The sequence below is a fragment of the Fragaria vesca genome, linkage group LG2, assembly GCF_000184155.1.
Source record: "Fragaria vesca subsp. vesca linkage group LG2, FraVesHawaii_1.0, whole genome shotgun sequence".
NCBI classification, from domain to species: domain Eukaryota; kingdom Viridiplantae; phylum Streptophyta; class Magnoliopsida; order Rosales; family Rosaceae; genus Fragaria; species Fragaria vesca.
The window spans coordinates 26,478,320-26,502,211 of NC_020492.1; the positions used below are offsets into that span (position 1 = coordinate 26,478,320).

At 38.8% G+C, this 23,892-nt stretch overlaps 3 protein-coding genes across 3 annotated transcripts in view; all 3 read right to left on the reverse strand.

Annotated features, from left to right (window-relative positions):
* Window positions 1-1,827: 1,827 nt before the first annotated feature.
* Window positions 1,828-2,928, reverse strand: LOC101301357 (NAC domain-containing protein 90-like). Its single transcript, XM_004291533.1, has 3 exons — window positions 2,733-2,928; window positions 2,303-2,631; window positions 1,828-2,204 (listed from the first exon to the last, which is right to left on the reverse strand). The coding sequence occupies exons 1-3, from the start codon at window positions 2,893-2,895 to the stop codon at window positions 1,899-1,901; spliced, it is 798 nt and encodes a 265-aa protein (XP_004291581.1). The 5' UTR covers window positions 2,896-2,928; the 3' UTR covers window positions 1,828-1,898.
* A 5,578-nt stretch (window positions 2,929-8,506) lies between these two features.
* On the reverse strand, window positions 8,507-10,065 carry LOC101301642 (uncharacterized protein At1g18480-like). The gene has a single exon (XM_004291534.1). The coding sequence runs from the start codon at window positions 10,017-10,019 to the stop codon at window positions 8,844-8,846; it is 1,176 nt and encodes a 391-aa protein (XP_004291582.1). The 5' UTR covers window positions 10,020-10,065; the 3' UTR covers window positions 8,507-8,843.
* Window positions 10,066-18,445: 8,380 nt separating this feature from the next.
* The window catches only part of LOC101299162, a 9,608-nt gene continuing 4,161 nt past the window's right edge, over window positions 18,446-23,892 (reverse strand). The window contains exon 3 of the mRNA XM_004293006.1: window positions 18,446-20,056. Within this exon, the coding sequence (XP_004293054.1) occupies window positions 18,476-20,056 (1,581 nt within the window). The 3' untranslated portion in view covers window positions 18,446-18,475. The remainder of the gene's footprint in view (window positions 20,057-23,892) is intronic.

The window sequence follows — 23,892 nt, forward strand, 5'->3', positions numbered from 1 at the left end:
AGTTTTCATCAGTAGGTTACCTGTTCAACCTACTCGTGTTTTCTTACTTCCGCTTGTGTTTAGTAGCTCTGAATACCTTGGGATTATTGTATATTACGTGTAGAATTTCGGAAGGATAATTATGTGATGTTTGGAAGTGTTGATTTAAGAGTGTAATTTGGAATTTTCGAGTTAGGGTTGTCCATCTGCAAGGGAGATTTTCTTAATCTTTTCAGTAAATTTTCCTTGGAGGTGGTCCCCGCACGACTTACTCCGGGTTTCCTTGGAGGTGGTCCCCGCACGACTTACTCCGGGTTTCAGTGTGAAATTCAGGGTGGGTCGTGTCACTTGTAGAGGATGCTCCAAGCTTCAATTTGATACCAAGCTTGCCGCCTATCTTGGCCGGATGGCGGCGGACGGGGGCGTTGAAGTCCGGCGGTCGAAACTGGCGCGGGAGAGGAGAGAGAGAGAGAGAAAGTAACTTTCTGATTTCTACCTTACCTCTTCTGGTAAGTTTCCCTTTTTATACTCCCAACTGAAATAATAACTATTGTTTTTAGACCATAACTTCTTCATACGAACTCCGTTTTAAGCGTACCACGTGTCCACGAACTCTGTTTAACGTCCTATACGACTTTCATGAAGAAAGTTTTCCCAAATTTTAGACGAAGGAAAAGTCAACTTTTGAAGCCTTAAATAGTAAATGGTTACTCAAAACAGTAAAAGGTCAAAGTAACCTAAAAATCAATAACCGCAAATTAATTGAAGAACCGGGATGTGACAGTTTATGGAATACTAATCCACCAGTTTACATGTGTCTAAATGATTCTCAAGCATTTACATGGACAAAATGTACACTGTTAGCACTCCCAATGATCAGTCGATGTTTGGATGTAAAGAAAAATCCATTTCGTCTATAGAAAGATCACGAAGAAGGTTTCATAATTGAAACTCATTCTCTAAAGTGCAATAGGCGCGACCCGATAAACTCAATCGGATATGACATTCTCAAAGAATTTGTAGCTAAACTTAGCTCAACCCTAACGCAATGTCATTTGGAAGATATAAAGAATGTATCTTAAATGAACTATTGACTTGATTTTGTTTGTGAGCTGTACTTGGTTGGTTAAGGTGTTTAACTGACAACTTTGAGGTCATGAGTTTAAACTTCACGACATATGTAGGGTATATATCTTATTATTAAAAAGGTTTTTTATGTAGGGTGTATACCCTATTATTAAAAAGTTTTTTTTAAAAAAAAAAAAAAAAAAAACCTAAAATTGACTTGATTTTAAATTTTTCTATGGGCAAATGATTTGTAAACTACTAGTTATGTAATCTTCCATCTGACTGACTTCCTATGCTTTTTCCTTTTCTCGTTGGACTGACTGCGTCAAAAATACAGTTCTTAATAGCAGATGACCATCCTTGTTGAACTTTTCAGTTTAACAAACAGACCATCAAAGTGGGGACACGAGTGAATTTGCATAATGTACAGAATGTTTTCAATAGATTATAATGGCTGGGAATTGCACACGTCTTAGATTCTGTCAACACATATTTTCTTACATAACCAAACTTTTAGGAATCGGTTTTACTTGCTTCATGATACAAAAGTACTTTTATTTTTACCCATCACTCACTTTTACAATAGCAAGTGTCAAAAAATATTAGAATTTAACTACACTGAAATTCTACCAAAATATAATCGATAAGTGCTACACTTAGATTAAGTTATGCCTATCATTACTTGTTCCTTCCAAATTGATAATTAGCTGAACTTTAGAACTCGATGATCAGATCATACCGTAAGTGTAGGTCTGAACTTTTTTTGCATCGAAGTTCTCATACTTAAACTTTAAACATGTATGGCTCATTACGCACACCTAAGCGTTATCTTTTTCTAAATACGTATCGGTTTAGAGTAAGTTTAGCTGCTCCCATTCCCATAGAGGTTGTTCAAGATCATCATTCATTTCCCAATCAGTAGTCTCTGATGCTTGAAGATCAGCTAGGTCTCCTGAATTTGAACCATGAGTATCAGACGATGAACTTGTTTTTTCTGCCACCATTGTTGCTTGGTGAGATGAAGAAGTACTTGCTCCCAGTAAATTGTCACTTTGTCGATGTGATGTGTCGCCGCTTGCTTCCAGCGGGCGTCTATCAAAAGCTCGAGAACTCCCCGATACTATGTACACTCGACACAGTCGGAACTCATTCCTCAACTATATATAGTAAAACACAAGAAAATGTCACCAAATATGTACGAAATGGGTAACTATTCGAATTTGGGCAAGTAAAAAGCTGGAAGATAAAAACTCACCTTGGGATTGGTAGTAGTAGTAGTAGCAGGGCTATTTCTAGTGGTAGCAGCTGAGGGAGCTGCTGCTGCTCCTTCAATGGCTCTGTACTCGTTCATCTTCCACTTGGTCTTTCTTCCCGTCGGAGCTTTCCCTTTGTAGAAAACCATCGTCTTCTTCACTCCAATGACTCGATTATCCGACGAGTAAACATACCCCGGGGAGCCAGTGGCCTTCCAGTAGCCGGAAGCCGTAGTCCGGTTAGGTCTCCCTCCTTGCGCTTCTCGTTGCTGCCTCGGCGTAAAGAAGAACCACTGCTCGGTGTCTCCACGGCACAACTCCGCAGCATACCCTGCAATAAACTGGTTAATTTTTCATACAAATGTACTAAATTTGTAGTAGCTACAACTCATTGCAAAGCTTCGGTGGGATTAATTGAAGTGCAGGAAGTACTTGGGAGATCCCATGGCTCTGTGCTGTAAATGTCGAGGTCGGGAATGACGCGGCGAATGCTGCCTTGGCGCTTGGATTCGAGCTTGTTGAGGAGGTAGAAGGAGACGAGTTCTTCTTCAGTTGGGTAGAAACGAAAGCCTGTTGTGGGTTCTTGATGATCCATCTTTGTATGTAAATATGGGTGATAGATAATTTTATGTTTAAGTTTGTGTTTTGGTGAAAGAGGCATTTATAGGGAGAGTGAAAGTTGGGAAAAGTTTGGGGGATTTTGGGTTTTGGTGGAAACTTCCACGCGCTTGTTGGAAAATGAGGTACTTGTTTTGTCCTAGAAATGATGATTGTGCTGAGGTCATCCAATAACTATACCTGAAAACCTCGTTTGAACAAGTCCTATGCTCCCTGTCTTGCCGTAATTTCACTCTTTTCAGGTTTATTATCTCTCGCTAAAATCAAGCCAGCCATATTTATGAGAGCGAGTGTGAGATACAATGGTCATGATATTAGTATATATGCATGTAATGTGACGTAGATGACCGGAGTTTATATCCATTGTGTAAAGATTAATTTTGTGTAGAATGTGTTCCACAAACTCATATCTTTTATCCGGCTTAATATTGAGTTCAAACTCAGCTCATGTTTTTTGTCTGACTTAATACGAGCTGAACACAAGTCGAACACAAACTGTTTGAGACAAATCTTGTTGCATGACTACATCAACAAGCAGAGCAGTGCCATCAAACCTTCACCAATAAGTGGACACTCCAGTAAGAGATGGTGACACAATTCTGTACAAGAACTAATATGTGTGGCTCAACTGATTTTGGGGCCGGGGCATAAAAAAAAATCCAAAACATGTTTCTTACCGCAACACTTTTGACATCCCTTTTCTAACCTAAAGCCAAGCTAAAAGAAAGCTTCATCAAATTGTGAATTGCTTAAATTACCTTTCATGTTGATAAAAAATCACTTAAAAAGAATTATCCTAGCTATTGTGTTATAAGAAAAAAAAAACATAATACAAAATGAAACAAGGTGGTGACAAAAAACCTTACACGTTTTCTCTATTCATCAATAACACGTCCATCAATATCACACGGGTAAGAGTATAGTTTCCAATAAAACAAACCCGAGTATATAATCAGCCCTGAGCTGAGACTTGGTAGTAATTTTCAACTTTGGTATTAAAAAAAATTAAGAATATAAGATAGTCGCATGTTCTTGTTGAAGAGAACTCTCGAAGTACTTAAACATATATAATAACTCTTTGTTTTGTCGGATGAGATACTCTCTTCATCTAGTAAAAATCTTTAAAAAGAAAATGGTCTTGCAAATGTAGTATCAAAATGTGACAGGTAAGCAAACGTGAGCTGGAGTACTAAGCACCAAAACCATGAGCATTGACCCAAAGAGAAATAAAAGGCAGCAAAAATCAAATTGAAAGGGACATAAAAGAAAGAAATGTATATATTTTGGTGATAGACTGATTCTTTTCCAATAGAAAATACAGAGAGTAATCAAAGACCTAGTCCTAATGGAAGGGGACATGATCGAGTACACATAAAGATGGATAAAGTGTGTCGATGGCACAATCACAATCCAAACCCAATCTTTGGACGCGGGTTTGGGAAATTTATTCGTTTACCTCTTCAGACCCGCGTTAAGCTTATTTGTCACTCCCAACTTTTATGGCAAGGTAAGGTAAAGGGCAGGGGCGGATCTAGGTACAGAGGACCGCAAGAGTCCTCCTAAGATTTTGGGGTTGAAAAAAGATATGTTTTTATGATGTATAATTCAAACATATATTTGTCTGATGGTGACGCTAAACTCTAGATTATCGGAATCAAGCTATTCTCGAGTTCTTATATTCTTCCCATCTGTCTCAAACTCTTAAATATAACTTATAAGTAGGTGAATCATACTTAATCATATTAAGACATTTCAACACCTTAAAGATGATTAGTTTGAGACAATAATAATACACGAGTCACGTTTGTTGTTCTTTAACAATAGACCATGCTTGTCGTTATGGACATGCTTTTATGCAAGGAGTAAAATATCCAAAATATCTTTAATATTTCCTCGAAATTTCTATTTTTTACAATTACCGATATTAATTTTTATATTTTTCTGATATTTTATATTTAATATATTTTTGGTCAAATATATAACTTTTAGATAAAATTTGGTAAAATTTCTATCGATATTCGATATCATCTCTATATATCCATCGAGATTTTATTTTTTTAAATTATCAAAATTTCCATAATCGTCGGTATTTTACTCCATCGAGATTTTATTTTTTTAAATTATCAAAATTTCCATAATCGTCGGTATTTTACTATTTGCTTTTATGTGTATAGCTTTCTTTAATGGGAGCAATCATAGGGGCTTTCCATGCGAAGTAAGATAACGACCCGTGTAGCCTTAATGAAAGAGTTAACTACACCGTCATACTTAGTAGCTTCACCTTTTTGTGTTCTTTGGGCAAGACTCAGTCAACCTGGAACCAGCTAATAGCCTAGGACCCCATCGTATGAATCTTAAACTTGCTACGAGTCTCTCAACACACGCTCACGCATAAAAACATAAACTTCCTTTAAAACTACTTGCAAACAAAATCAGAAACTCCGACCATTCACGGAAAATATAGATGTTGACAACAAGGGCAACAAGAACTCCCTAGTCTTCACACACTCATTAGTTGTAATGTGCTCGCGCAGTGCTCCTTATTCATAAAAAATTTCCCCTCCAGGGAACCTGCTTCTATATAAAACACAAACCTAGCAAGGAAAAGAGGAAGAATCAGTTACCGTAACTGAAGCAACAGTTGCACAATATGAACAACATCCCAACATTCTGTGTAATCCTTCGAGTAAACAGCTAAGCTTAATGAGCTTTCCCTACTGTTTCATGTCAGCATGTCTGCTGTAACGTATAGTTCATATCAGTTGTAAACTCGTGAAATCTTTTGACATATATAGACTTTAGGATATACAACACATTATAGAATAGTGGAACATTTGCAGGACCCTAATACCAGAAAAGGCAAAGACGTATAAATTGATGATAAGCAACATCTGCAATAATAGTACACCAAGTTTTACTCTCGAGATCCTAGATGATAAGCTCTAAATCTAAGCAGCAATCTGATTACCGGAAGAAAAGAAAGATGTATACAATATTGGGAAAGCCAGATCAGTACCCTTGTACCATCCATGAGTTACTAGGTCTAAGTTTATTATGCTTGGAGATGTCACAGTAGCTTCGCATCACCATTGCTGTCAAAGCCTAAAAGATAGATGAAAATCCTCAAGGCGTTGAACCAGCGGTGGATTTGGTTCGAGCTCATTTAAAGATTAGCATCTCAGCTACAACTTCTAGCAGTCTACTAAAAACTGTCATGAATAAATGAGATGCTATTCAAAACATTACAAAATGACCAGCAGTCTCCATCGATCATTGAGCTAAAACTGGAAACCATTACCTAAAAGAACGGCACAGAATTGGGAAATAACCACTTCATTCAAGACAAATAATCATTCACCTTTTAAAGAGGACAGAGTCGCTGCAACTCAGCACTCCAGTCAAGAAAAGTGTAACCAAGGGGAAGGTTTTTCAAAGGTTTACACAATGAGGCTACAAATCTGATAGAATCCCAATTTAACTCCATGTCTCTCCACCTCCCCTTCCCATAAAAATTGGGTCATTGGTGTCCCAACAAACTACACCACAAAAGAGCCAGAACAGCCAAAACAATCGTATCTCCAAAGGGTAATCATTTTTCTGTTTGCCCCTCTCCTCATGACAGCATGCCATAGCAGTTTGCAGAAGGCTTCAATAGACTTGATCCCGGGAGGAGATACACAAGCAAAGGGCTTCCTCGCAAGCATATTACAGATGTACTTAACTCTATCTGAGTGACTGGCCTAGTGAAAATTTCCACCTTCATTGGAACACTCGTCTGTTAAACCATCTTAATATGATCAAAATGAGGATCCAACTGATTGATGATCAAATGCAAGAAAACATATGCAAGCTAAACAAGTGATGGAGGAGTACGATGCTATAGTTTCAATGGTATCATTTTTCTTCAAAAAAAGAAAAAAGAAAAAAAAATAAGGAGATTAAGAGTTGAAGAGATCAACCCTCATTACCAGCAAAGAGCTTTACTAAACAGAAGAATCGGAAAAATGGATTATAACATTGGGAGATTTATTCTCAACAACTTTGGAAAGAACCGATTTCAACAATCCAAGAATCCGACCTGTTTGCAACTTTGCATAGACTCCATATATATTTCTAATTCTAACGAGACAAAGGCTTGCAAGTAATCTGTTCCCAGGGAAACATGCATAACCAATTACAAAGCAAAGCCAGGTTGCTTTGCAATAGCTAATATGGTTCACAGCTTCACATAAGCTGTACACTTCTGCAAGCACATGACAGGTACAGCACAGGATATAATCTTGAAACCTAACAAGACCCTATTATGAATTTATTTCTGGAACCCCAACATCTACAAAAAGTAATCTTTTCAGTTTACTTAAAACTTCTACTGTCAAGATCAGTAAGTTATTGGTGATAAGCTCCAAATATACGCAGAAATGCAATTACCAAGACCAGCAAGCTGTATAAACAGGAAAACTAGAACAGTACGCTTCAGTTTAACAAACTTGGATATGTTACAGTTGAATGCTCTTCATATTATCAATGCTACAAATCAATTGAAGATTCAACTACCGGACTCGGTCCGCACTTGTTTGAACTTACAACATTCTTCTAAACAGTAGATGTCAAAAGAAAAAAAAATCATGAGATTATTATTATTATTTTGGATGAAAAATAAAGATATTTTAATTAATAAGATATGAAACATGACCAGCATCCCCATGAAAATGTACATCCAGCAAAACTTCAAAAAAATTAAAAAAAACCACAATCACACAGAATTGGACAACATAAACCACATAAATCCCATTCAAGGCGAAGAATCATCCACTTTCCAAGAAAAGACAGTTACCGCAACATGTACAGCAGGTCCATTAAGAAGACGTGTCTACTGTTTGGAAATAGAAGGCTAAGAATCCGGTTCAATCGCAAATAACTCCAATCAGTTCCAACTCCCATTCTCTTCAGGATCTAGTTATCCTGTTACAACCAAAAGCAACAGAAAATAGCCAAACCAACAAAGATCCAAAGGATAATCATTTCTTGTTGGCCCTGTCCCCGGGATCCTTGACAACAGCCCCTAAAAGTTTCTAGGCCGCACCCACAATACCCCATACATTGATTTATTTGTACTTGTAAGCCTAGAATGCAAAAAACAGAGTTCCATATTTACACTCATAACAGTAGATGCTTCGGCGAGGCGAAAAGAATACAAAGCGGCTTCTTCTCTGAGGCATACACAAGTAATTAACTGCTTAGTGAAAATTTGCATCTTGTCTTGTTAAAACCCAAAATTTGCACACACCGGTGGTTCAAATCATCTTTAATCAACAGTAGGATCCAATAAATTGATGATCAAACGCAAGGGAGAAGACTAGATGAGTTAACTGACCACAATCTTTCATGAATCTGGCATTTGTAATTCATAAACAACCTAGCTTATTAAATGAAAAAGAAAGAGACTATAAGAAAGTGGAGAAGAAGTCCAAAAACGGGCAAAGCTACAAAACAAACATTCAAAACAACCAACACCAACAACAGATCTAGGAGAAGCACAGAAATGTCAAACTTCAACAAGTTATGATGTCGGATGGGTGGTATCATTGCTATTTGAAGAAATCCAATATATGCTAAAATACAAGTTTAGAAGTCAATTCCACACCAGAAGAAATTGTAACATTGGGAGATTTATTTTCTAAAAATTCAGAGAGAACCACTTTCGAAAATCTAATAAGACTCCCACCCATTAGCATAGACTCCATGAATGTGAAAGTACTAATGTTTTTTACATCCATCCAATTCTAGTTTGAATGATTCATTAGCAATTATCTACCCTTCAATAGCGTCAGCTGAATGGTAGTTTAATCGGAGTATAAATGGGAAAACTCATATCTGTTCGTAAGAGGCTACAACCAATATGGTTAAGAATAAATACCCAAACAATCAAGCTTTCACTTCCACTTGTTGAGGTCCATGCTCCAGCAATCCAACCCCTTCCCTCCTCCCAGCTTCAGCAGAAGATGCATACTTCTTCTGGTACAACGGATTCGACGTCAGGATCCTCAAACTCGAATTCCCATTTATCTCCAAAACTTCAGGCAAGCCATTACCACAGCCCTTGGACATCCCCACATCAATCCGAATAGCTCTCTCATTGCAAGCACCATTGATCCCAAACTCTTGAATGGTATGACCCATGATCATCCTCTTAGCACCAGGAATAGTTGCCAAAACATGTTCCAGCGCCGAACAATCACACTTGTCGGCGATTTCATCAGAAAACTTCCTCAACCAAACCACAGAGTTCCCCCCGCGGCAATACTCCGGCGCCAGTCTCCCCTTCACCCCATTAATCCACTCCCTCACCTCCTCATTCATCTTCTCTAGTCCATACTTAACATGCTTTGCCAAAAGCCCGCCGTGGACGAAAACCGAGTCCCCTATAACCAACACAGTGACATTCTTGGACAAGAACCGACTAGTAACTGGACCATCAGGCCTCAGCGCGGCAATTCTGGCCCGAAAACCCTCTGCAGACTCGCCCTTCACATTATTGAATACACTTGGCAGCCCCTCGAACGGGTCCCGCGGCTTCTCCAAGCCTTTACAAAGAGACTTCATCCTGTTACCAGTTGTATACCAATGTGCCCAATTCACAAACTCATCCAAACCCTCCTTGGTGGCGTACCTGAAATCTCCTTCCACATTCATGATCTCGTGGTTGCCGTGCATGGTAATCACGGTGCCGCCGCATCTGGCGGCTTCGCGTCGCAGCTTCTCGAGGAAATAGAGGATCTTGAGCTCGTCGCCGCCACGGTCGAGCACGTCGCCGACCTGGACCACGGTGGCGGATCCTCCGGCCCATTTGTCGGAGGCGTCAATGAGATTGGCGAGGCGGAGGGATTGCTTGGTCTTGGCGAGGTCGCCGTGGAGGTCGCCGATGGCGATGAGACGGTCCTGCGGAGGGTAGTAGGTTTGCAAGGGTTGAGGGGGAGTGGGGGTTTCGGGTAAGAGGAAGTGTCCGGTGACGGAGAAGTCGACGAAGGTGTCGACGAAAGAGGTTAGGAGAGCTGGGAGGTCTTTGCATGATGCTGGGGTCTTCGCTTTCAGGTCTTCCATTCTCTCCTCTCACTCTCTCAACCAGTTTTTTTCTATTTCTTTGGGTTTTTGGGTCTGCTATTTTTTTGGGCTTTATAACAACACAAGTCAAGAGTAGTGATTTTGATTTTACAATGGGAGAAAATTGGCGAAACGTGTTTGTTTTTTGTTGATATGTAGGTCAAAGGTTAGGGTCTATTCGTGCGTATAAATAACATGACGGGTAAGAATAACCGGAAACTTATTTTAGCAAACACATTACGTCAACCAACTTATAAACAAATAAACTGCATGTCATCTAGGCATTATTCATCATGATACAAAGGTAGATGGAGTTGGGTTTGTGAATAGGGATAACTCGGGGATTGTTGTGGCGGGAGGTGGTAAGGTCAGAGATTACTTAATCTGAAACATAGTGAGTTGCTGAGTTTTGGTTTGGTTTTGAATTTTATATTGGAGCAAGGTTTTGTTTCTGTCATTATTGAGATAGATGCTCAGCTAGTGTACTCACAATTAAGGTTAGATTATGGATCAAACACTTCAGTTTTGGGACGGCTTTATGATGACTTGAAACTAAAATTGCATAATCAGGAGGGTGTCAAGTGTTGAAATATTCAGACCTTAATGACAAGAAATGTGAAAAGGTTTCATGAGTTTGTGACTTTTGAGTTGCATAAAGAAGGTGGATGGTTTTGGAGTTACGGTGAAGGCGTATGAACAAACATGAGTTATGAAAGATTCATGAAGCACCATTGTGGGAGGAGCGCTAATGAGTGGTCTAGATGGTTCCTCCTTAGTTTATATACAGAGAGGTCATCATCTCATCTCATCATCTCATCCAATAGCATCATCTCAATCATCTTCATCTAAGTAGAGAGTGAAGAGTGTCCACTCCAAGTTGAGTGTAGTACTTTGTAGCAAAACAAGTATGAGAGAAAACATTTCCTTGAAGTTGTGTATCTCTTGTGTACCCATTGTTTGATAGTGGAGGTTCTTGTTGTTGCTACCCCATGAACGTAGGCACATTGTCGAACCACGTTATATCTGGTGTCTCTTTTCTTTGCTCTTTTATCTCTTTGCATTTTATCCTTTATGTAGTTTGAGTAATTACTTGTATTCTATTTAATTTTCCCAACAGTGGTATCTGAGCCCTTTTCATGGGGTATGGCGTTAAAATGAAAGGCTTAAGAAGTATCATGGTTCGACTCAACCACTTAAACTAGATCACATGGAAGCCAAGAATGGAGAACATTCTATCTTGCAAAGATTTGAATGAGCCAATAGAAAGAGTTGAGGCTAAGCCATAAGGGACTTCAGATCATATTATACGGAGATGAACTGTAAGGCAATCAGCCATATCCGAGAGTGGATGGATGATAGTGTACTCCACCACATGGCCAATGAGACCGATGCATATGAGTTGTGGACAAAGTTAGAGTCATTATTTGAGAAGAAAACCGCCGCCATGAAAGCTTTTTTAATCAAAGAGCTTGTCAATATGAAGTACCATGAAGACGTGAGGGTCACCGAGCACCTAAACAATTTCCAAAGCACAATCAATCAACTAACCACAATGGGCATGACGATTGATGATGAATTGCAAGCATTGTTGTTATTGAGCTCGTTGCCGGATAACTGGGAGACCTTTACTGTCACTATAATTAACTCTGCTCCTGATGGTAAATTGACTATGGATAATGTTAAAAGTAACAAGTTGAATGAAAAAGACTAGAAGAAAATTTTCAAGCTCCAACAATAGCCAAGTGTTTGTGGCGGAGAATAGAGGAAAGAGCCAGAGCAGATGACCCAAAAGTCATGGAAATAGTGTAAGCCATTCGAGAACAACATTCAACAGAAAGTGCCATCATTGTGGCATCTTTGGCCACATGAAGAAAAATTACAACAAATTGAAAAATGAGAAGAAAGAAAAGATGGCTACACCTATCAAAGGAGGGAGGACAAAAGTATCACTGCCGCTGTTGCCATATCACATAAGGAATGTGAGGTTTTTTGTCTTGATGATGAATGCCTACATGTTGACGATTCTCCTGGTGTTGCATGGGTCGTTGATTCCGGAGCATCTTTTCATGCCACTCTAACATGGAGTTCTTCACTACATACAAAGGTAGTGACCTTGGGATTGTGAAAATGGGCAACGATGGTTACGCTAATATTGCAGGAATTGAAGACGGGAAGAACGTTCAAATGTCTTCGTAGTGACAATGGCGAACAAGTTCAAAGACTATTGTTCGAAGCATGGCATCAGACACACAAGGACAGTTCCTTGCACTCCACAGCATAATGGTGTAGCAGAGAGGATGAACCGCACCATTTTGGAGAAAGTGAGAAGCCTGTTGAAAACAGCCAACCTGGCAAAGGAGTTTTGAGGCGAAGTAGTGGTAACAACCTGTTATCTCATCAACTGAACATCAAGTCTATCGTTGGGCTTGGAGACTCCAGAAAGCATATGGACCGGTAGAAGTGCATCATATTCCCACTTGAGGGTATTTGGGTGCAAGACATTTGCACATGTACCAAAGGTGAAAAGGTCAAAGCTAGATGACACGACTATATCATGCATCTTTCTTGAGTATGACAATGAAGAGATGGACTACCGACTATGGAATCCAAGGACAGATAAGTTATTCATAAGCAAAGATGTGGTGTTTCATGAAGATCAAGTCATCTTAATTTTTTACAAGAAGACAGTTGAAAATGCATACCACCTCACCTACTCATCACCGCTCCAATAAGAATCTAGAAACCTCAAGATATGATAAATCGGGTCAACTTATTGGATTCAGAGAGATAGACTAGCATGAGACTCCTCTACTTTTGTTTTAGTACTTTGATTTTTATATAAACATTGTTTACCTAATGTACCATAAATCTTATCTAACTTATCAATATGTATGCATGGTACGAAATTTTTTACCAAACCTAGTCAATCTTGGAAAGCTGTCTTAAACCCAAAAAAGTTAACAGTTATCCAAATTATTGTAGGTCTTGCAATCGTTTGCTTCTACTTAATGAATGAGGAAAAGGTTTTGGTTTATTATGGGTTTCCTTAGCATAAATCGCTTAGCATAAATAGAGAATATGCTAAGCAATTCACACAATTTGATGAGTACCTTGATTTCAAGCAGCATTGTTAAATCATCTCAGGTATTGAGGACTTGGTTTTCTGACAAGTAATTCAAAAGAGTTGAAGGTCGATGGGGATCAGTCTTGAAGATTTGACAAAGAGGGAGTACAGTAAGTCTTTTGATGAACTTTTGGCAAAATCCAAAGAATTTGCAACAAACCCAGCGAAGAACTTGAAATTTTGAGAGATTGGATTCTGCATGATTTGAGTTGTAGAAAATTCACAAGAGAAGGAAAAATTTCAACGAGTATCTTCGATCCCAAGGAGAAGACTGAAAATCGACATTGTATAGTGAAGAACAAGATGAAAGCTCTTTCTACCAAGCCATGTAGTGATATAATGATTTGCAAGATGAAGAAGCTTCTGATCATCGTTCTGCAAGAAATGATCAATAGATGAAACAGAAGCAAAGTCCTAAGGCATGCAGATATTGTTTCAGCAAACACAATAGAATGAAGAAGATGAATGTTTCAGCAAACAAAAAGAAGCTTCTTCTCCTTATACTTATGTATGTACATGTCCAGATATTGCAATTGGTGTTGTCAGTAGATATCTATCTAACCCTGGCAGAAAGCATAGGGAAGCTGTCAAGTGGATACTCAGATATTTGAGGGACACCTCAATGTTATGTTTGTCTTTTGGTGGATCAGACTCGTATTGGAGGGTTTCACAGATGCAGATTTGGTAAGAGACCTTACTAATATAAAGTTCATTACTTATTTACATTTTGTGGGGGAGCTGTGTCATGGCAGTCCAAGTTACAGAAGTGTGTTGCCTAATTCACAATAGAAGCTAAGTACATAGTAGAAAACGAAGAAGGGAAAGAAATAATATGGCTGCAAAGGTTCATTCAAGAGTTGGGTGTGATGCAAGAAAGGTATGTGGTGCATTGTGATAGTCAGAGTGCAATTCACTTCAGTAAAAATTCAGTTTATCATCCACACACTAAACACATTGATCTACGTTATCATTGGATACGAGATGTAGTGTTAAAGAAGATTTTGAGCTTGAGGAAAATTCACACCAACAAGAATACTTCTGATATGTTGACTAAAGTTGTGCCGCAACTGAAATCGGAGTATTGTAGCAAGTCCGCTGAGATGGACTTCAAATAGAAGTCTCACCTTTGTATTACCCCGGATTGGTCTGGAGGGGAGATCATTGAAATATCCAGACCTTAAGTCAAGTGTTGGTTAGGAAGCCCCAAAAGGGCTTCATATCGGGTCATTCACGACTCATCTATAGACAAAATGACATTGTCCCAAGAAGAAAGTGTGGATAAAATGAGAAGAAGCTAGGAGGAATGAGGAAAATGGTCCTAAAAAGGAGACAAGGAGCTCCCACATCGAAAATGAAGGGGACGACCCTCTCCCACAAAGTATATAAAAGCAAGCATAAGCTTCCAAAACAGGTAAGTCCAAATTCCTACTTTATTCTCCTTTTGATCTAGTCAACAATTCTGACATAAGCATCAAAGTGGATGCCCTAGGTATACCCGAGGTCGCCCTCTAACGTTGTTTGTTTTGACAGGAAAATAAGATGACAAAAGGATATTCATTTCTCAAAGACCCGCAATCCAGTCTTGGTACCGTGAGCTTACCCGGAAACAGTTGGTACTCTCGTTGAGAGTCGAACTCAAGATCTCTCGCTTCGTTGAGCCATGGTTGAGATTGCTCTAACAGGTGCCGATGATTCGGGTTCCGCCGAGGACCCGGGAAGGCTTAATTTTTCCCCACCAAACTCTGAATCCATCCCATCCGGAAACTGACCTTGAGACTGCTTACGAATTGATGAAAAAAATGACTATTTCGCCCTGAAAGAGCAAGCATCCCGGGAGCATGCCTCTCACGCTACTTTGCAATCTCAGCTCAGCGAAATGCAAAAAGAGCAACAACTTCTTTATGCCACTCTTAATCACAGGAACGCCTACAACGAGGCTCTTGAACGTGCCTCCCATATGTTTACACTCAATTCAGCTCTTCCGGGACCTAGCCCGCACCCCCACCCCCACCCCCTAATCCCGACACTAACGTCATGATGTCATTTGGCCCCAACCCCAACATTGTCTATATGAGTACTCCCCTTATCCACCAAAGCCTAGATGGGCCACCCCCACAACCCAGTGAACCCACCCCTACCGCTACCAGTAACACCCAGATGAATACACTTTCCGATATCCAGACACAGCTTTTGTTGCAATTAAGCCATTCCGTGACAAACCTAGAACAATGGTTTAATGACAGAATCAATACCTCTTCCCCTAGACCTTTTATCACCCGGGTCATGCGCCCCGGACCCTTTACTCCTCGAGTTCAAGCTGAGACGAAACCCCCAGAGGCAAAACCTTTCAAGATCAAAAGATATAATGGTACCGAATGCCCATATCTACACCTTGAACTTTTTCAATCCCAACTAGATTCAACCCGTTACACAGACGCCCAAGCTGGTCACGCCTTTCAAGAAACACTAACAGAGGAAGCACCAAGTTGGTTCTTACATCTCCCGGCGCACTCCGTTGACAATTATGAACACCTCACACAGAAGTTTGTCAACCGCTTTATCCTTCTCAGGGATAGCAACCGAACTACAGCCGTGTTACTGGCACAAAAAACTTCCACTTCTTCCAATGAACCCCCTTTCCTCCTTTCTTCCCCTACCAAAACTTAGCCACAACTGCATTCAGCTCATCATAGAGGCCAATAGGAAGCTTGAACACGCTCACTGAATAAGTGGGAATAGCTAGAAGTACTGCTTTACCAAGACTTAAACGAAGTCATTACTAAACCTTCTTGGAAGCATTTTATTTGACTGTGAAGCATGGTCTGTTATGAACTTATGATGCTGGTGATTCCTAGAACCCTACTATTGCAATTCTAGTAGCTTCTAATACATATGCACTTCATTCCTTGTTTTCTTACATCACTTTGCTACCCTCGCCGAACACAAAAGGTGGACGATATAGGTGAGCAGGCTACTCAACACAGACTGAATTCAGGTTAGCATTGCCCCTAGATAAATACCCTTTGTCTATTACAGGGTACCAAAAAGTAATGCAACAGACCTAGATAACTAAAGTCATTAAGATTAAAGACAACTGCCTGTCCCTTTCTAAATTGATACCCAACCTCGCATTTTTAGCATATTATTTCCAAGATTTGAAGGTAATAAAATAAAGTCCAACAACAGAAGGATATGACCAGTTTAGCCAAACTTTTCCTTCTTCCCATGGTGAAGAAAATTATTGGTGCATCATGAAATTGAAGATAGGACACTACAAATCTATCAGATTAAGCTACCTGGCTCTCCACCTGGGGCATTCACACTAGAGATTGAAATACGATAATCAATACAAGTCTAACAAGTACATCTACTAACAGGGTGAAAAGAATAGGAGAAGCAGGCTCCCCTTGTCTACCGGGTAAAAGTTCAAAGCTTCCTCTATGCCTGCCCCTGGTTGTAATAGTAAAAGAAACCAAATTCAAGCCTCCCTCCATACATGAAAAACCATGTTCAATCAGCAACCATGTCAGGGATGTTTCAATTCAAGGAAAGTTGGGCAAAAAGAAGTTGTTATTTACTCTTCTAGTCCTCTCAAAATGACCGATTCAAGCTACAAAGGCTAATGTCCCCCAGTATGTGCTAAAATATAATCAACCAATTCAGAGTAAATTGAGCTATATAGTGAATTTAGGAGCTTACCTGGAGTTTGATCACATGTGAATATGATCTCTTGTTTCTCAGCAACTTCTTGAGGAGAGTGACAGTTTACAATTGTGTGCTTCCCATGGGATCACAGGTAGTCAAACGAGTAGTTGGAACATTTTACTTCCTTACATTATTTATGTTGAACACTACAGATATTCAACAGTAAAAGAACGATAACCAGTTGATTCTTGATAAGATCAGGAAGAGAGAACTATTTAGTACAGAAGGAAATCCTGGAGATCTTGAGTTGTGAAATGGTTCATATCCCATACTTCTTGCTTCAGTCATAACATCTTACTTGGCAGTAAATGCCAATTTGTCATTGATACTATACTTTCCTTCCTCGCTCTGAGCACAGTAACTAACTAAGCAAGAAAAAAATACAACTATCCACCTAAAGAACACCAAACCTCATTCAAAAAAACAATAATAATAATAACACCAAACCTAAACAGAATATACATTAATGCCAAAGCCCAACATGTAAATAAGTATGCCAGTCACAATATTGCATCTATACCAAATTGTAAATATTTGTTCTGAAAAAAGGAACCAAAAGATAACATGTCAAGCGCAAATACAACCAGTTACCTCTAGTCCAAATGACAGTACAGATCAGAATATCAATTGCTACTGATGGTTTAGAGCCTATTGTATAGTTTATTTTAGCTCACCGCAGTGAAATTACGTGAAGTCAAGTGGAATGTTAATTCTCAGGTCTGAAAATGAACTTTCAAGGCCATGACTGATAAAAGAATTTCTTAGTTTTCTAACAAAATTGGGTTTATCATCAAGTCTGCAAATTCACTTTGACCTATGGAAGAAAATTTTATTTCGGCGATTAAGGATTGTAACAATAAAACTTTGCCGAGGGAAAACATACCGTAGAATGGGACCTTAAGATAGGTGCTATAATCATTTTGTAGGTTTAACCATGACAACATTTTATAGCCAAACAAAACATCTAAATAACTCTTGAGAGTATGTAAAGGAATTAGAGCATCACCTCATCAATAAGGTAGTTTGTATCACACAAGCTCTCCTCACACTTTGCCTCATTGCTGCAACCGTGGTAGGCCCATAGATTGGAACATAACATCTGAACAGAAATCAGACAACCATTTGTTCTTCGCTGCATATGACTCTATTCCAGTCCACAAGGTCCATCTGGTGTGTGCCATATGAAGTTTGAAATGCATAATAATGTTGGAAAAGAAAAGAACTGAAACAGTAGATGATCTGAATTATAAGATTATAACATAATCTAGAAAATTTCTGCTGAGCAAGTCAAAAGGTTATCAATCACTATATAACAAAATGATAAGAAACAACTTAACCGGCTGCAACTTTACATTCCTCCAAAATTTTCAGTTAACATAATTAAGAGTACATAATAATCTAATTCTATTACACAGGGCAAAAGGAATACAAGACATTGTGTGGATGCCTTTGTATTACAAGACACACTTTTTTGAAACTCAAGGATGAAAAAAGGATATGGGCAGGTTGCAGAGTTTTGCAGATAGTATGTTGAATGCCCCATCAAGTGGGATACACACATTTTGGGCCAAAAGAAAGTAAAGAGCACTGAGTGAATATCTTTGGGCCAGATCAGATATGAAATTTTTTACCAGCGCTCTCTTGGCCGACCATCTGGCAATACTGGAACTAGCACCCTCTCATCATTCTCTGTTGAATAGCCTTCTTGATTAATTGGTTTGCTCTCTTCATTGTTTAATGTTTTCCCATCTTCATTGAAATCTGGGGGTGTATCTTCATCTTCATCACTCCAATCATCATCGTCATCATCATCATCATCAAACTCATCATCTTCATCACTCATAAAGTTATCAGTCTCAGACCATTCCTCTCCCTCATCAACAGTTCCATCTTGTGCCTCATTGGTTTCTTCAGTACCATCTGCCTCTCTATTGGGAGCACCCCTTCTAGGATACCGTGGAACTGCAATAATAGATCGTAGCTTCTCCTTTATAATCAGCAGACGATCCTTGTCTATCAATTGAGAATCACGATATGCTTCCCTAAGGAAAACTGAATCCCTTTCTCCTTTCAACGACACATAAAACATATCAGGGTGCCTTATCAGCATTCCCCTGACCTGCTGAGAGAACCTAAACTCCTCGCGGAAATGAGTAAGGTGATCTACAAGAGTTTTCTTCTCCACAGTAAGGCTCAAGATCTCATGGACAACTGCACAAGCATGTTTCTCTTTCTCAATTGTACCTGACCTCAGCCCCGAGAAATCAGAGTAAGGGGAAATGTAAGGAATGTCTCTAAACAGACATATTCTCCTCATCTCACCCTTGGAAAGATTAAGACCCCTTGGTAACTTTAGTCTATTGAACTTGAGAGGCCTATCTATAATTAAATCCTTCTCTTCCAGTTCTCTAGCACGATTTTCCTCTTCAGATAACTCAGCAGCTGATACAGCAAGCTCAGGATCCCAATGAGTTAATTCTAATGCTGGACCTCTCTCAGTTGCAACAACTTTAAAGTATTGTGGGTATCGATGACAAATTGTATCACGAAATTCTAAAGGAAGTCCTAAATCAGTCTTCAAATGAGCAATCTTCTCCAACAAAATCCGCTTATCCAATGACATCATCAATAATTTCCTCAACTTCACAACCAGCAAGTCTTCCATCTCATTTCGAACCTGCAACTCTTCAAGGTAAAGCCTTTCTGCTTCCGGCGTCAATTTAAATTTCAACGAAAAGACACCTTCCTCAACAATCTCAAACACCGCCGGGAATTTCTTCAGTAATGCAATAAATCGCCTCTTTTTCTGCAAACCCAGTTCTCTTCTATACCTACCTAGTTCTCTAAGTGACATAATCCTATCAGGTTGGCTCACTAAAATTTTTCTAATCTTCAAAACTAACTTCAACTTCTTATCCCTTTGGATCACATTGTCGAAAGGGAGTTCTTTCCTTCTCTTCACGGCAGCACGTATTGGTCCAACTGGGACATGTTTCAAATCACCCAAAATAACATCTCTATCAGGTAAAACCAATCTATTTCCCCAAAAATTTGACTTTTCTGGCTCTATCATTGAGATTGAGAGATGGGTTTTCACAGACTGTCTGGGTCGTGAAAGAAAAGAGGACTTGTAAGACAGGAAAAAGGGTAAGGTAGCGGCGGGTAAAGCTGTGGTTGAAGAAAGCAACAGCCATGGTTCCATTGAGACCTGTATCAGGAACATGTATCAAAACCCATAAACCATATCATCATACTTTCCATAAAATTCAAATCAACAAAAGCAGCCACTAGTCCTCACAGTTTCAACAGTGAAACCAGTACCCAGTGCTGATTGAACATAGCTAAATAGCAATAGCTAGTTACTCTAAACAAACAGTGGCACAATAAAAATTGTATACGACTTAATCAAGCCAGCGAAATCCCACGAACCCAATAACCCAATTAAACCCTTGATAAATCTTGAAACTGAACTAATCAACCAAAAGAAGCAAAATTGAACACAGATATATTACTTTGAAGAAGCAACAAGGATTGCATAGAGAGAGAGAGAGAGAGAGAGAGAATGAGATAGTAGAGAAGATAGAAAGAGGCTTGAGTTGTCTGAAATTGAAACTGAAATATAAACGAGAGAGCAGGTACGAGAGAACTAACCTTGTTGGGTGAAGGCACAACCGAAGACGAAGACAAGAGCATAACAGAAATTGATTCTATATATATGAGCTTGGTAAGAATTAAGGACTACTTTGTATAAGAGAGATAGAGGGCGGAAGATAGAAGGAGAAGAAGAAAGGGATGAGAGAGTGTTGAGTAAAGGTCGAAGCTGGAGGAGGGAAAATGAGAACAGTCGAGTACATATGGGGTTGTGATAATGTGGAGAAAATGTCACCTCCCAACCAAACAAAGACAGACAAGTAATGAGTTGAAGGAAAAACAGATGTGTGTCTCACAGTCAAAGTCAATAATCAACATGAGGATATTGGGTGCAAGGATTAAAGATAATCCTCGATATTTTTTCAAAATTTTCGTTTTTTACAATCATTTATATTAATTTTTCTATTTTTTTGATTTTTATATTTAGTCTATTATTTGTTGAATATACAATTTAATATAAAATTTTAGTAAAATTTTCATCGATATTCGATAGTTTCTCGATATATCTATCGAGATTTCATTTTTTTCGAACCACTAATATTTCTGTGATCGTCGATATTTTAGTCCTTAATTAGGAGATTATGATTAGGGTTGGGCACGGTCCCAGGTTGGCACCACTTTCACAGGGACCAAGACCGTCAATCTTTGTCCGGACCGGGCTTGCACATTCTGAACTCAGGGATCGGCCTAAACCCGGACAAGCAGCATACGGGCTGGTTTCGCCAGGCTTTCCGTTATCGCAAGGCAACTGCAACTCCAGCTAGAATAATATCTGCAAATTTCCAAAATACAAAACCCAACAAACTTCTAAAATCCAAACACCCAATAAATTTCCAAACTAACCAAGGACAGGGCTACAAGGATTCGATGAAATTCATCTTCGTTTCAGGTGTGTCATTTGCTTGGAGGAGGTATTGGATCTGGTATGGGGACTGTTGATTTCGAAAGTCAAGGATGATACTCACTTTCTTTGTGTTACGTAGATGGCGAAGGTAAGACCAGAGAGGAGATCAAGGCATAGGGCGGCGATGGCATCTGGACGGCAGAGGCGACGATGGACTCCAATTGAACAACAAAGACTCCGAATTGAGAGTGGCAGGAGATTATCGTTGGGGTTCTTCTTCGCCTTTAGAGTGGGATAACTATGATCAACTCATCAAAGTGGGAAGAAGAAGATTGGAGAGAGGTCAAGATGAATTGATCGGGCAAAATGTATTGATCGGGCAACACGAGAAGAATTGAGAGGTGAGAGATGGAGAAAACCAAACTCAGAGAGTTTGAAGATGAGAGAATGAACAAAAAAAGGTAGGGTATAATTAGCAATTTAACTTATAGAAAATTTCATACAAGTCCCCTTTTGAACATTTCCTTCCTCACAAATCCACCCCATCTTCTTTACCCGGATATGTCCATTTTGTTTGCTCTAATTATTTTATCCTGACCATTTCACCCTTCACTACAAAAAAAAAGTAGATTGGCCACGGCGCAAAACCGTCGCCAATAGCATTTTTGCCGTGGCAAAACAGTATTCGCGACGGCAAAGCGTCCGTCGCAAATAGTGGCGTCGCCAATGCTATTTGCGACGGCAATTACGCAGTCGCAAAAAGATACGACGGTGTAATTGCCGTCGCCAATACCATTAGCGACGGTATCAACGCCGTGGCAAATGAGTTATTTATAAAGAAAAAAAAATTGGCATACAAATATACACTGCAAATTTTTATTATTATTTGCATAAAAAACATACAAGGAATAAGCCTAATGTTAGGAATGGTACGTTTTAGGAATCTTAAAACTAACAAGTTCACAAGAAAATGAAGCAAGTTTACAATATTATAGTTTCATGGTAGTTATATGTCTCTCAAAAACAAAAAAAATCTCTCTCCTCCAAGTTAGCAAGTGCCCAGCCAAGTGATAACATTCTTGCTGCAGCAACATATCCACATATCCTCTGTGCAATTTGCTTGTCTCAGCATCTTTCAAATTAATCTTTGGCACCATCTGATAATTAATGAAAGCCATGGTTGAATTTCAAAGTCAACTGCGCCTTCCTATATATATGACATCAAATATACTCTCTCAGTCTATGCACAAGTATATATAAAGTTAGAGGTGATGCATAAGATAACTAACATGAGAGCACAGTCAGAAAGAATACAATGAATGAATTGAATTTACTAGCCCAAAATGGAGGTACACTCCAGTAAGTATCTATCTCTAATCCTTCTTTACCCAAAGTGCTTTATGCATCCCTCATATACCTTAGATGATAACATCACCTTTATAAATCGAAACAAACATATAAATGATCGGTAACAAAGAAACAAGCATTTCACACAAGGAAATAGAAACAACATATAAAGCAAACATAGAGGCTCTCCAATTTTTCCCCTACCTTTGCTGACTTTCACATGAAGTATGAAGCTCCTAATAAAAAGATATAACCATTAGTTTAAGCAATAATATGCAATCTCTATTTCATTTAGAACTCAATTTAAGACTATGCTCAAATGCTAAACAGAAGATACAATAGTAAGCCAAAATATTTTCACACAATAACACAACAACACAATTTAGCTTTCTGAACCAGTCACCTTAACTTCAAAAACTGTACAAATCCGTAAGGAATTTGACTTCGATTTCTTCTAATGACTTGTAGCATTAGAAAATTTCCTGCTATGTGCCTAAACTTAGAATTTAAAAGCAAATAAGAAACTCTATATATTAAACTTTTAGCAACTGAACATAACCACTCCAATGTTTCAAAAAAGAAACACACAAAACTTGCAACTTAAGTAGCTAAATTAGATTACCACAACGACAACTAACAGAAGATAACAAGTAAATATAGTTATACACTTCTAATGTTCAGCCAACTTTAAGCATACCAAAACCTTGATCTTTAACTTCAATTTGAGAAAAAAATTACACGTGTAAGAACTTTATAGTCTAATCTATATGTCTATATAATATATACCAAAAAGAGTAAGAATCATAGGCAACACTGAGACTAAAAGCAAAGGTACAAAAATCAGAAAAGTGCCTAACTGAAATTCTGACCAGAAAAGTCTTTGGTTAAAAACGATACGGTTCAACTGGGAATTAAAGCTTGGTGTCTTCATGACATTTGAAATAGACATCCTAAATATCAATCTGGAACTGGAATCGGACAAAAAAGATTTTCCTACAATTACTCATGATTTTTCGAAGTTGAAGACCTGCATCAGGAAAATCACTGATTTTGACTCGAATCAAATTCCCCCTTTTAAAGATGATTCCCAGTAGGTAACAACTAACAACAAAGAAAAACCCAATCCTAATGCTGTACTACAAGTTATGAGATTTGTAGCTCTCAAAACGTCGTCTCTCATCCAAAACCACTCTCTCTCTCTC

Coding starts and splice junctions, on each gene's coding strand:
- LOC101301357 (XM_004291533.1), bottom strand. CDS start 2,895: ATGGATCATCAAGAACCCACAACAGGCTTTCGTTTCTACCCAACTGAA. Junction 2,632..2,732: donor AGAGCCATGGGATCTCCCAA/GTACTTCCTGCA, acceptor AGTTTATTGCAG/GGTATGCTGCGGAGTTGTGC. Junction 2,205..2,302: donor CTACTACTACCAATCCCAAG/GTGAGTTTTTAT, acceptor TACTATATATAG/TTGAGGAATGAGTTCCGACT.
- LOC101301642 (XM_004291534.1), bottom strand. CDS start 10,019: ATGGAAGACCTGAAAGCGAAGACCCCAGCATCATGCAAAGACCTCCCA.